This window comes from Leptidea sinapis, chromosome 32 (genome assembly GCF_905404315.1).
Source record: "Leptidea sinapis chromosome 32, ilLepSina1.1, whole genome shotgun sequence".
NCBI classification, from domain to species: domain Eukaryota; kingdom Metazoa; phylum Arthropoda; class Insecta; order Lepidoptera; family Pieridae; genus Leptidea; species Leptidea sinapis.
Genome location: NC_066296.1, coordinates 7,891,030 through 7,905,642, shown reverse-complemented (window position 1 = coordinate 7,905,642; position 14,613 = coordinate 7,891,030). Strand labels below are relative to the sequence as shown.

General features: G+C 34.4%; 2 protein-coding genes and 1 non-coding gene across 4 annotated transcripts in view; 1 reads left to right on the top strand and 2 right to left on the bottom strand.

The window, feature by feature from the left end:
* The window catches only part of LOC126974458 (uncharacterized), a 159,198-nt gene that overhangs the window by 36,705 nt on the left and 107,880 nt on the right, over window positions 1-14,613 (top strand). The window lies entirely within an intron of this gene.
* Window positions 1-14,613, bottom strand: part of LOC126974460 (aminoacylase-1-like) — a 43,575-nt gene that overhangs the window by 13,178 nt on the left and 15,784 nt on the right. For both annotated transcript variants that reach the window (XM_050821966.1, XM_050821965.1), the window contains exons 3-5: window positions 11,505-11,673; window positions 9,010-9,156; window positions 7,375-7,445 (exon numbers count right to left, since the gene is read on the bottom strand). In XM_050821966.1, the coding sequence (XP_050677923.1) occupies window positions 7,375-7,445; window positions 9,010-9,156; window positions 11,505-11,673 (387 nt within the window). The remainder of the gene's footprint in view (window positions 1-7,374; window positions 7,446-9,009; window positions 9,157-11,504; window positions 11,674-14,613) is intronic.
* Window positions 10,554-10,627, bottom strand: Trnap-cgg (transfer RNA proline (anticodon CGG)). Its single transcript has one exon. It is a non-coding gene; the product is annotated as a tRNA-Pro (tRNA).

Below are 14,613 nucleotides of genomic sequence, written 5' to 3'. Positions count from 1 at the left end.
ACGGCAATCGACAACCCACCTGCCAAGCGTGGTGATTATGGCAAAATTTACCCTACAAAATTTACTTATATACATCGTCGGTCCAACTTGTGTGGGGCCTATCAACACTGCGTCTTCCGGTACGTGGTCGGCATTCCAGGACTTTACTGCCTCAACGGCCATCTGTCCGTCGAACTATGTGCCCTGCCCACTGACACTTCAGTTTCGCAATCATTTGGGCTATATCGGTGACTTTGGTTCTCCTACGGATCTCCTCATTTCTGATTCGATCTCCTAGGGAAACTCCGAGCATAGCTCTGATATTACTTATGTATACATAAGTAATTACATAGATAATTCTGTGAATTGTTATACGACCTCCTTTAGTATCAAAGGCAAAAAGTTTTATTAAACTATTATGAATCGATAGTCGATATCTTGTGCCGGTTGAGTGCACTTTTCGATTCACAGCCCGATAATGAAGTGCATCAAAGAGATCCTGCTTTGAGAATACTGGCGAGAGTAATTATGAAACAGGAATCGGTTTGGAGCGACGCCAAATGTCGAGTTTAACTCGCGAATAACTACGACCGTTACTGTAAGCATTAATTTTTAACTATAATGCTATCGTTACGTAATGTGCATATATATATATATATATAATAAAATTCTCGTGTCACGGTGTACGTAATTGAACTCCTCCGAAACGGCTCGACCGATTTTCGTGAATCTTAGCGTGAATATCGGCTAGGGTGGAGAATCGGACAACATCTATTTTAAATCCCCCTAAATGTTAAGGGTAACCCCTAACTTTTATTTTTTGGACAATATTTTTGTGTTTTTATTTTTTTATGATACAGCATAAAAAATACATATCTACAACCCAATATTTTCAACCCTCTACGATCAACACCTTTTTTTGTATCGCGATTTTTATAATATTCTATTCCATCCACATATCCGCAATAGGCTTGCAAGATGGCAATCGAATACAATAATTGTAGTACGATATATTTGGTAGGTCTGAGATTCGGTTGCATCCCTAAATTTTTTTTTAATTACTTTATATGGCAATACTACGAGTGCTGGGTCAGTTAGTAGATATATATATCTATTGATCTACAACTATTTTTGTATCACGATTTTTATATTGTTCAGTTCCATCCACAAAACCGCTTTAGGGTTGCAAGATGACAATCGAATACAATAATTGTAGTACGATATATTTGGTAGGTCTGAGAATTGGTCGTGATCTATTTTTTATACCGCAATAATTTTCAATATTTTGTTTTTTTTTTTAATTATTAATAATACAACGTTTGCTGGGTCAGGCTAGTCTTAAAATATATAAATTACGTGTCACGTTGTTTATCCGCGATGGACTCCTAAACTAACGAACGGAGTTTATTCGGGATTACTTCAATGGAGTGCAGTTTTGTCCAACTTGAGAGATAAGATAGTTTTTATTTCGATTTGGGACCCATAATTATTTTTATTTTCAATATTTGTTTTGTATGGACATATTTTCTATGAGAGAATTTAGTGACACATGGTTTGACAGTTCTGCTGTTAAACAATTTCATTATAACAACAGGGAGTATATTTTACGAAATAATTCTTGATATTGTGATATATTATAGACAAATTCATAAAAGACAGTATTTTATTTTTTATGTACAGAACAACGTCTGTCGGGTGAGCTAGTATCTATATAAATATCCAGTGAGGGTCAGAGAGAACCATGTATTGAGTTATCCAAGTTATTTAATGAATGATCTACCTAATTCATTAATCTTTGGCATTGTTACCAGTGGGAGGCTCCTTTGCCCAGATTATGGGTACCACAACGGCGCCTATTTCTGCCGTGAAGCAGTAATGTGTAAACGTTATGTTACTGTGTTTCGGTCTGAGGGGTGCCATAGCTAGTTAAATTACTGGGCAAATGAGACTTAACATCTTATGTCTCAGGGTGACGAGTAAAATTGTAGTGCCGCTCAGAATTTTTGGGCTTTTCAAGAATCCGGAGCGGCACTCCATTGTAATAGGCAGGGCATATCAATTACCATCAGCTGAACGTCCTTCTCGTCTCGTCCCGTATTTTCAATAAAAAAATTGTTAATCGAGTCTACAATTGCGAACAGTCGGTGTTTCAAATTCAAATATTTTTATTCAAAATAGGATTCAAAGTCGTTGAACGTCAAAAACTACCACCCATTCAAAATAGACTGCCTCAGATCTGAGAAGAACGGGCGCAAGAAACTCAGCGGGCTTTTTTTATTATAAAAATATCGATTACAATATGATATCGTACAAAAAACATCTATAATTAAAGAGCCTGAGGGTGTTCGCTTCATTCCCAGTCTGTGGTATCATTAAGAAAACCGTTTATGTTATAATAACCTTTCCCACACAAACGTTTTTTAACAATTATTTTACATTTCGTAACACATTTGTTCTGTACATTTTCAGGGAATATATTGTACAAGCATATACATCGCCCAATAAAAGACTTACTAATTATGATTCTCACCGTTTCTAGTAAATTCCTCATTGTGCTTATGAACATATAGAACATTATTAAAGAGTTTAGTTGTCCTTTCGGATGATATCGAATGCACGTTTTTAGTAACGAAAAATTCATTAAATATCTATCGATCAAGTAACGCATTGAGGCCTTATAATGGGGTAATACCGCATAAAGGTAAATTCAAAGTCAAATAAACTTTATTTAACTAGGCTTAAACTGAGTGCTTTTAAATCGTCACTATAAATATTTCTTTTAATTACTGAATTGATCATATGTACAGAAAAATAAGAGCTCGTGATAAGAACATACAAGAAACTCAAAAGCCACTCTTTTCAATCAAATAGAGTATTTTATAATGGGCGTTTACATCTCAAATTAGTAAGGTACTGTCTCCAAAATGTAAATAGTATATAATCTATATATATATATGAAAATGAATTGCTGTTCGTTAGTCTCGCTAAAACTCGAGAACGGCTGGACCGATTTGGCTAATATTGGTCTTGAATTATTTGTGGAAGTGCAGGGAAGGTTTAAAATGTGAATATATATGAAAGTGTACGGAATTAAATAAAAAAAACAATTTTGTTTTTCCTTTGATGTGTCCCCCGTCGTCCGATATTTGTTTTGTGTGGACATATTTTCTATGAGAGAATTTATTGACGCACTTTTGACAGCTCTGCTGTAAAACAATTAAATTACAACAACAGGGAGCATATTTTACGAAATAATTCTTGATGTTATGATATATTACTGACAAATTCATAAAAAACATTATTTTATTTATTATATACAGAACAACGTCTGTCGGGTCAACTAGTATTGTATAAAAACGATTAGGAACAGAATAAACTATTAAAATATAAATTATCGTATGTTGGATGCATCAATCTTTAGAGCTTGAATTCATTGTTTGTGTAAGGATGCTTCGTGAACATGATGGTCGTGATTACTGTCATAATTAATAATCGCAAACAATTAATACAACCACACATATAACCACAGCAGGCAGTAGCGATTGTTTACGACCTGACCAATGATCATTCATTCACCATCATCAGCCGGAAGACATCCACTGCTGGACAAAGGCCCAAAGATTTTCACGACTATCGGTCCTGCGCTGCCCTCGTCCAACCTATTCCGGCGATCTTGACTAGGTCGTGGTCCGTCTTGTGGGGGGCCTACCAACAATGTGTCTTCCAGTACGTGTTCGCTATTCGAGGACTTTACTGCCCTACCGGCCATCTATCCGTCGAACTAAGTGCCCTGCCACTGCCACTTCAGTTACGCAATCATTTGCGAGGATTTTACTGCCCTACCGGCCATCTATCCGTCGAACTAAGTGCCCTGCCCACTGCCACTTCAGCTTAGCAATCATATGGGTTATGTCAGTGACTTTGGTTCTCCTACGGATCTCCTCATTTCTGATTCGATCTCGCAGGGAAACTCCGAGCCCTCTCCATGGCCCTCTGACCGACAATGAGCTCCATCATCATTATTATTAGATTATTCATTACCCCGCGCTTAATAAAGAATATTTTGTTGAGTTAAAGTTCGATATGAATAATCGTGAATAATAGTATAAAACGCGCAAACAACTTTTGGCTTAGCATAGCTCAGTATAATATCGGCTGTCAAAAGATTATAAATAGCAAATCAAACTTTATTTTTAGGTATTATTTCAGACAATGAATATAAATGGACATCACACATAAATAAGGTCTGTAGTAGAGTAAATAAATTTGTTTATGCCTTGAGCCGCCTACGAAAAATTACAGATTTAGGAACCACACTGTCAGCTTACCACGCTCATGTTGCATCTACCTTGAGATACGGTCACAAAAAAAAAGTATCCGTGCGATTTGTGGGGTAGGTCCGTACGAATCGTGTAGACCGCTGTTTATTAAACTAAAATTGTTAACATTGCTGTGCCTATACATTTATGAAATTAGTATTTTTGTAAAGAGAGATAAATATCATTTCACCACTGCCAAGGAAATGTATGGCCGCGACCAACGACATCAAAATAGACTTGTTTACAAAAAAAACACCCAGGACTACTTTGTATACTAAAAATTATCCTGCCATGTATTCAAATCTATAATATATAAGAGATTTCCACGTATATAGTCACTCATCACGATTTCTCTGGAAGCATTAGAGCTAAAGACTTAAAATTTGGTAGGAATATTCTTTTCACCGAGTAGAGATCACCTAAGAACGGATTTTACGAAATTCCATCCGCACGAGGTTTTTTTTTATAATGAACAGAACAACGACTGTCGGGTCAATAATAATATTTAATAAAACTTCCCGATGCTATTAAAATGTTGAATATCGGTCCTTTTAAAACTCAACTATATGAATGGCTAATCCACTACAATTTCTATGCTGTATCTGACTTTGAATTTGTGATTTTTTTTCATTCTTATGTGTAACTTTGACTACCTATTGTATATTTTGTTTTGATGTTAATATGATGAAACAATCAAACATTAATATGTGCTTTTAATGTTTGAATTTCATTACTATGTAATGATGTGGAGCTAATGTAATTCCATGCCCTTTTTTTCTAATGTGTTGATTCGTATACTAATTTTTGTTAAGTTTTATACCCACACTAGTGGACCCAACAGACGTTGTCCTGTACACCCGTCTTAAATTCGCAAAATCTGTCCAGCCGTTAAGAGGAGTTCTTATTTATATGGACGGAGAGAATTATATTATATGGACGGAATTGAGAATCTAAACCAATCTCAAATTCACTGAAACAAACAAAAAAATCGTCAAAATCGGTCCAGCCGTTTAGGAGGTAGTTTAATTGTGAATCTAAACCATTCTCGAATCCACCTGAAGACACACACCAATCTCAAATTCACTGGAACACACAAAAATATCATCAAAATCGGTCCAACCGTTTAGGAGGTAGTTCAATTGTGAATCTAAACCATCCTCGAATCCCCTTGAACTCACACAAAGAATTTCATCCAAATCGGTCCAGCCGTCTAGGAGGAGTTCAGTGACAAACACACTCACAGAAGAATTATATATATAAAGATTATGCAAATAAAGAATTATTATTATTATAAAGATTCTGCAGAGCTTGAACTCTATAATACAATAGAGCGAACTTAGATTTTGCTCAGACTTATCTAGCGAGTTGAGTCGAAGTCCGTATTTATAAACATCGCTTTGAGTGCGCGCTAAACTTGCATTTAAGTCCACTATAACGACGGCTAAGGAATAGCTCAGACTGTACGGTTTACGTATTACATAATGGACTGTATTAGGTCGCTACTAGATAGAGAATAACTGTGCTAATTTTAACTATGACTTTATTAAATTGCTGCTAAATTAAGGCTATATAATTAGCCGGCGCAACGGCCACCTTACGCGGTTAAAAATAGCTACTTGACCTAATTTACATTATTAATATAAATATTTGTTCGATGTTCGAACAAAGGCTATAATCCGAACAAAAAGGATATCAACAATTCCTTGCGTCATCACAACAGCTATTGTTCGACGTTTTAAAATTCCCGCATAATACACTGCCTGCTTGTTTAACCCTTAACAGGTATCGTGATGTTTTTTGGTTTTCTAATAAACTAAGCATCGTGAGCAGCCGCCATTTTAAGACTTTCATCGCTGTATCATTTACTGGGATCCAGGTATGCACGTGTTGGTGTCCGCGCGGCTCCCAGGATACCAGTTACGTAAGTTTTTTTGCATAGAATTTTTTATATGTTTGTTATTTTTTAAAGTTTTTAATTCAAAATGTCGCGGCCTTCAAGTGATAAAATAATTTTGTGAAATATTGATTAGAGATTTTTAAAGGTTATTTGTTTCTTAGTTTACGTATTTGTAGATTAAGTAAAATAATTATATAAATTTTTTATATGTTTGTTATTTTTTAAAGTTTTTAATTCAAAATGTCGCGGCCTTCAAGTGATAAAATAATTTTGTGAAATATTGATTAGAGATTTTTAAAAGTTATTTGTTTCTTAGTTTACGTATTTGTAGATTGAGTAAAATAATGTTATTTTAGCTTTTTACTTTTTACACTATAATTTTCATTATTATTTCTGACCATTTATTCAAGTACATAGTTAAAACTTATTTGCTAGAAGCAAACATACTATGGGACCGCTCGGCCCCCACGATACCAGTTCATATGTCAAATTTACGATACCAGTTAAGGGTTAATAATAATCGAAAATGTACTGTGTATAATGAATCGCGCGCTTGAACTTTCTATTGGGCTGTTTTAGTTTTAGCTCAACATAATCTCAGCTGTCAAATGACAATAAACACATAATCAAAGATTGCGCTGAGTTTGAACCACATTTAAGTGCTGAGCTGAGTTTTACGTAGGTAAGTAAAGACTGTACGCTACTGCCCTCTATAAAAACCACTGAACAGGCTGTTCCGTGTGTTTGACAGCAATTTTTTTTCTATTTGAAGCGCCACTCGCGAGCGTCCAGAGAATTAATTTTGACGTATAATACAAATGGCCGTGAAGAAACGTTTAATACTCTGAAGTATTCTTGCATTTTGAATTAATTTAGTTCGTTTTCTGTGTTATTTATACTTCTATAATCGACGTAATAAAGTACACATTTTTTTTTGTAAATAGTTTCCCACCATCTATCGATGTTTGCTGAGGTTATCATTTTAGTAACGCAGACTTTCGCTATGGCCAACAGCGCCAAAATGGCGAATATCAAACAGACACAAAAGCACTTTGACAGCCGCCAGTCCAGTGGTAAATAACTATATAGTAGAGGTCAGTGCGGTACGCTCTATAGATCTCAGCCTTAAATGTGGGATATCTTGTAATATTATATCGTGTAGTGTTAATATATCCTTACCTTCTCTCCGCAATTATCCGGGAGCAACAAAGATCCGTGGCCAGACTTCCCGGGACAATTTACATTTATGTCTGAAACATTATAATCAATATTTAAATACCTAGATTAAGGATTGGTCTCCGCTGCGCTCCAATTAGATTTAGATTACCCCATTACCTTAGAACAATAGTTTTTTTAATAATGCAACTATTAGATGCTTGTGTGCGTGGCATCTTGGCACTGAACGCACGCTTCGTGTTATTTTACATTGAAATTAATAAAATACAAAATAATTACTCATGATATGTGATCTCAGTGTCTTTTTTAGGTCTTGTAGTTTTATTCTTACAATGTTTTACTACGCAACTCAGCATTTTAGTTTCAATTATAAGCAAAGTTTAACAGAACATGTGACACGTGTAATTCGCACAATGTTCGAGACTGGCTCGAGTGGGCCCATTTTGGCGTAGAATTAGTTGCCTCACTTTGCGACTTTGCCTGCGGTATCTAGTTGGAGCGCAGCGGAGACCAATCTTTAATCTAAGTTAAAATATATCTAAACGGTGGGAATCATTTATCTTGAAATTAACCATATTACCAAATTTATACATTATCCTATTAGATTAAGTATTTTGCGTAGTCACGAATACAAAATCATTGATTTATGATAATACACAGCTCTGAATATTAATGATTATTTACTCTAGTGTAAGTGACGCATAACGACATAAAAGGCATTTATTTTCTCAAAATTGATTCCTTTAGAATTCTCATTGATGTCATTTCTAATATACTAGATACTACTACCGCTTCGGAAACAAATGGCGCTCTGAGAGAGAAGAAGCGGCGCAAGGAACTCTCCCAGCATTCTTCTTTTTGCGCTCTTTTTAATCAAATATACAATATTGTACTGTCATTGCTGTTGCTATAAAATAATCATAATCTAGTCCCAGGCTGTCCGATCATTTAGATATTCAGCAGTGGAGTAATAGGATTTACGACAGAGCCATTTTTTTTATAAAACATTTAAATTTATTTATAGATAATGCCTGATTTATTTATTTAGTCTTAGTTTAGTGGCTGGGACTTTATTATAGAAGTGTATACATTTACCCTTAAAGCTATAATGTATCTTATGACGCCTACTAGAATTAGTTACAAGCAATCCCTTATTTCTAGTGTTATAATAATGAGAATCACTATTAAGAGCAAAAAGGTGACGATATTTGTGAACGTATGAAAAACACAGAGATTTTAAGATTATGTGAAAGACCTATTACTACCAGAAACTACATTTTTTTATGAAAATAAGGGACGAGACGAGCAGCACGTTCAGCTAATGGTAATTGATAGGCCCTGCGAATTACAATGCAATGCCGCTCAGGATTCTTGAAAAACCCAAAAATTTTAAGCGACACTATAATTGGGCTTGTCACCTTGAGACGTAAGATGCTAAGTCTCATTTGCCCAGTAATTTCACTAGCTACGGCGCCCTTCAAACCGAAGCACAGTTATGTTTGCACATTACTGCTACACGGCAGAAATAGGCGCCGTTGTGGTACCCATAATCTAGCCAATAATAAAACATGGGCTTATAAAAGAAATAACTAAAGATAATAAAGCATTTACAATGTGAAACACAATTATAAGACTTACGCCAAATACTCCTTTCACTATTAAAGACCAGGTAATCCTCATTTGGGCTCGCCAGACCCTCGTCCAAAGCGAAACCAACGTTCAACTTTTTGAAATGCTCGGTCTTAACAAACTTAGCCATGCCGTTTCTACCGCCAATTTCTTCATCTGAAACATAAAAAAATATATTTATAACGAAATACTACAACACGAAAAAATGCATATTTTTAAACAAATTCCTTTGAAGATTACTTCTACTTAAATATAAATAAATAATATTAGAATTAGCTTTTTGTATGTATGTATGTATAACCGGACGTAAACCAGAATGAAATGTCTGTTTGATCGGTTGGATCGATTTTAATGTGTGACTGTGACTGGAACGCGATTAGAGTTTTATGTAAACACAATTATTAAAAACTTTTACTATCATTGTGAATGAATATCGGGTTCAAAGTTTTGTTTGACATGACAGCACTGTAAGGTTGCAGCATCTAAATATAATTTTAAATAATTATTTAAATAGTAATCTTTGTTAATAATTTAGAATAAGTTTTGAACGTAGTTTTTTTTTATATTAAATGGCTCCGTCGACTGAATATCGACGATTCGACCAACGTCAAGGTGGAGAGATTTTTTATTTTAATTTAGCTGATTGAAGTATATAAAGAGCTGATTTATAAGGAAATGATCGGTTGAAATAGCTGTGTTTTTTTTTTGTTAACTTAAGAATAGGCAACAAGAGTTAGTACGGTTAATAATTAACACCCATAATATTAACTACCTTGTTAGTATCTTAGTTTCTGTCATAGTTGATGTTGTTCGTATTTGTTCAATATTTCAAATGAGTTTCACGTTTGACGTTTTCCGTCACAAAATCAATATAAAAGGGAGAAAACCACAAGATAGCAAATAGCCAGTTTCCTAGATTTTCCCCCAAAAACCTTATGTATTCGTTTTTTAAGCATAATAAAGTTTTATCCCTCAACACGTAGATAGGGTTGTAGAAATAAGTTTTCTGATACCTACATATATAAGGCTTAATTGTAAATTGCTATAATAAGTAGATTATAAGTATTTTTTTGTATATATTTTACTGTCAAATACAGAAATTTGGAATTTTAATTGGTTTTTTTTTACTTGCATTTGGTGCTGGTGTAGTGTTTAAATTCTCTTCATCAGCACGATGAGTCTGTTTGGTTTTATCTTAAATTACAATCAAAGTAGAAGGCATAGTGATCAAGATCGAGATCAAATAAATTTTATTCAAATAGGCTTAAACTAAGCGCCTTTGAAGCGTAATTATAAATATTTCATTTAAATCAAATCAAATTAAAATCACTTTATGTAGGTCACGGAAATGACACTTATGAATGTCAAAAAAAAAGTTCTTCTAAGTCTATGAGTAGTACCAGTTCTATTGTGTATTCAACTCGAACCACACAAGAAGTGGACGTGCTTAAATCATTTAAATAAGTATTGAACAATTTGTTATGTTTTTAAAGTGATAACCCTCACTTCTAGGATTAATACACAAATAAAATTTGAAAAACAACAATATTTTATGAACGATGCGGGACTCGAACCCACGACCTCTGCCGTTCCGTGCCGGTGCTCTAACCAACTGAGCTAATCGTTCGAGTGTCGCATCGTTATAAAATCTTGTATTATTTGTTCAACTCTCAGGTAACCTCGCTGGAGGTCGTGTGTCCGAGTCCCACATCGTTCATAAAATTTTGTTGTTTTTCAAATTTTATTTGTGTATAAGTATTAAAGTCAAAGTCAAAAATATTTTGTTGACATAAAATCAAAAGATTGCTCGTCAACGTTAATCACTAAAAACAAAATCTAGATACATGTTAATTACACAAAAGTTTAAACTTATACATATTTTTAAAATAATTCCATCCACTAAAACAATACGAGGCTGAACCATAAAATCTATTAAAAAAAACAACTATAATACTATTCAATTCCAAATTGTACTATCGTTTACCTAATCTTCAATTAACTTTTTTATTAATCTAGTTTAGCAGTTATATCTTATATCTTTAAACGAGCAATTCTTGTATATATATATATATAATCTGAATCTCGGAAACGGCTCCAACGATTTTCATAAAATTAAGTATGCAGGGGATTTCGGGGGTGATAAATCGAACTAGCTAGGTTTCAATTAAAAAAAAAATGGTTTTATCCATGTTTGAATGAAAAACAGCTCCAATAACATTAGAATACAAAGGTAAATTTCGCCACTATATACAAGACTATTATAGCTCAGATGGGACATTGGGTGATCCGGAAAGCAGAAGACCCCGGTTCGAATCCAGATGTCCTATTAGTTTTTTTTTGTTCAAGTTTTGTACATTCTTAAAAATCCGAGCAAGGCTCGGTCGTCGGGGTATTTGTGCATTAAACTTATACTACAAAAGGATTGGACGTGTTCAATTATTGAACCATTTAACAACACAATCTCCGCTGGTAAAATGAAAAGTCTTTAAATCGAGTAACTTTACCCGGGACGAAACTCAAATGAATGGTTCGTTTGAATGTGACTCCTTTTGTCTTCAGTCGTCGTATGGCCTCTATGTATTGTACTGCTACTGACTTCATATCCTGAACTCCTCTGGCGTAGATGACGCCGTCCACGATACGCGCCTCGAATGGAGGGTAGTTCCAACTTTTCTGAAAATAAATTGCTTTATGATTGGATATTTTATATGAATGGATTAAGATGAAATTTTGCACAATTTTTATCCCCGTAACATGGACTAGTAAAAAAATAAGGACTCCGTGTCACCTTACAGTTCTTGTAGCACGAAAACAAGCCGATTAACGTGTAAATACATAGCCCCACGCACACACACTAGTACAGGCCCATAGGCGGCCATTATGAGAATTGTCATCGTCTGTGACATATCAGTTTGCGTCTCAATAAAATATTTTAAAAATGCCGTCGTGCGTTTTGAAAAAGAATAAAAACGTACGATATAAGTATTTGTGGCCATGTATGATTATTTAAGTGAGAAAAAATTGTGTAACTAGTATCCCCCGTAACCGCACACACACTAGCATAACGGTGCTTCACTTGTCGTCCGGGCCTGGTAATTGGTTTAATACTGAAAAGAAGAGGTACTGGAGAGAAGAAGACGTTAACGAACGAACGATGTTAAGAGAGGAGTAAAAAATATTGCAAGATATCGATGATGTATTTTTGCATTTAAAATAGTTTTCTGAATTTTATATTTTTTTTTACAATTTGAAAATTTTAATGTAGTTGCTATCTAACTCGAATACTTTTTTCTTTCTTCTTTTTTATCGTTTAAAACGGGAGAAATATCCAATAAAAGTATTAATAAGCGCTACCAACGTCATGAACTGCCCATTAGATATCCCAATTAATAATTAAATTTTTTTAACTACTGTTAATCTAATATATAAAATTCTCATCGAAACGGCTTGACCGATTCTCATGAAATTTCAAGTGCATATTGGGTAGGTCTGAGAATCGGACAACATCTATTTTTCATCCCCTTAAATGTTAAGGGTGGTAAGCCAATTTTTTTGTTTTTTTTTGACATTTTTTTTAAATTTGTTTGATTATGAGTTAGCATTAAAAATACATACATTTTACCCATCTACGATCAACTGTTACTTTTGTATCACGATTTTAATATCGGCAATACAACGTTCGCTGGGTCAGCTTGTATCTTAATACTATTTTATATAATTATCACTAAGATTGGAAATAACTATAGTAGCATATAATATTATTCAGATCTTTAGTCTTACTTGATTCGTGTAAGTTAGTTGGCACTGCTGTAATGCAACAGTTGGTAGCATCATCACGGTAGACGTGGTGTTAAGTGATCACCGCTGCCCACATTCTCTTGCAACACAGGAAGGTGTACGCGCTTTTTTTGAAGGTACCCATGTCGTATCGTCCCGCACAAGGAAAATCATTTCACAGCTTTGTGTTATGTTGATGAAAGTTCCTTGAAAAATGCACTTTTGCTGTAAAAAAAAATGTATCTTGGGATACAACTTAGGATAAAGATATCGCAGGTTTCGGTTTCCTTAATTCTAGAGTTATTAATTTTAGTTTACGTACGTACGCCACGCTTACCAATAAAACTTATATTTATTTATTAAAAAGGCTCCGGAGGCCAACTAGATATACAATTAATATTATGACTTTTTTTAATGAAAATAAGGGATGAGACGAGCAGGACGTTCATGATGCTTATGGTGTTGATGGATGATGTGGATACGCCCTGCCCATTACAATGCAATGCCGCTCCGGATTCTTGTAAAGCCCAAAAATTCTGAGCGGCACTACAGCTGCACTTAACACATAAGTTGTCAAGTCTCTTTTGCCAAGTAATTTCACTAGCTGTGGCGCCCTTCATACCGGAACACAGTAATGCTTAGACATTACTGCTTCACGGCAGAAATGGGCGCTGTTGTGGAACCCATAACCTAGCGGGCATCCTGTGTAAAGCAGCCTCCCACTGGTAAATAACTACTTATAATTTAAAATTTCTTTTATTTAATACTTTTATATGTAACTTACAGGTATGCACACCGTTGGCTTCATTTATTATTGTAAGTTTAGCAAGTATACTAAAATTGTAAGTTTATACAACCTAATTGTAAGGGCTCAAAAGCGTATTCTTTAAAAATGTTAAATGTATTAAAATTTATATCTATGCAACTATTACTGTTATATAATTCTGAATTTGAACCACAATTGTTTCTAAATAATCGTAGAGGTCCTGGCAGATATGATAATGGCAGATAATCTATTTAATAATACTAGCTGACACGACAGACGTTGTTCTGTAGATAATAAAAAAAATACTGTTATATAGGACTTTGCCAATAATATTTCAAAACATCAAGAATTATATCGTAAAAAATTCTCCCTGTTTCACAGCGGAACTGTCAAATCGTGCGTCACTAAATTCTCTCATAGAAAAAATGTCCATACAAAACAAATATTGATAATAAAAATAATATTTGGTCCCAAATCGAAATAAAAACTAACCTATCTCTCAAGTTGGACTAAAGTCCATGAAGTAATCCCCATTTAAATCCGTTCATTAGTTTAGGAGTGCATCGCGGACAAACAACGTGTCACGTAATTTATATATATTGAGATGATGTGGCAAACCTATGGGTCTATCGTATTTTCTTTGACTAACGCGAGTGATACACATTTAAATAAAACACTTTTAAAGGATTAAAACTTGTTACGCTTACATTGGGCTAACCAAACGCAATATGTCAAGCCGACTAACGGCCGTTTTCAATAACCTATCTATCCTTAGTTTAACTTACTAGACAAATCTATCCTTTTACGCTTACTTACATTTCAATAACCTATCGACATAAAGCATTGGATTATAAGTATATTGGACATAACTATGGATAGATGATATGATATGGATAGATGACAACCTGTATAGCCGAGTGGTTAGCGATCCTACCTACTAAGCTAGAGGTCCCGGGTTCGAATCCCGGTAGGTGCAAGCATTTATATGATGAATATAGATGTTTGTTTCCGAGTCATGGATGTTTAATTGTATTTATGTATGTTTATATGAATATATGTATGTTTAAGTA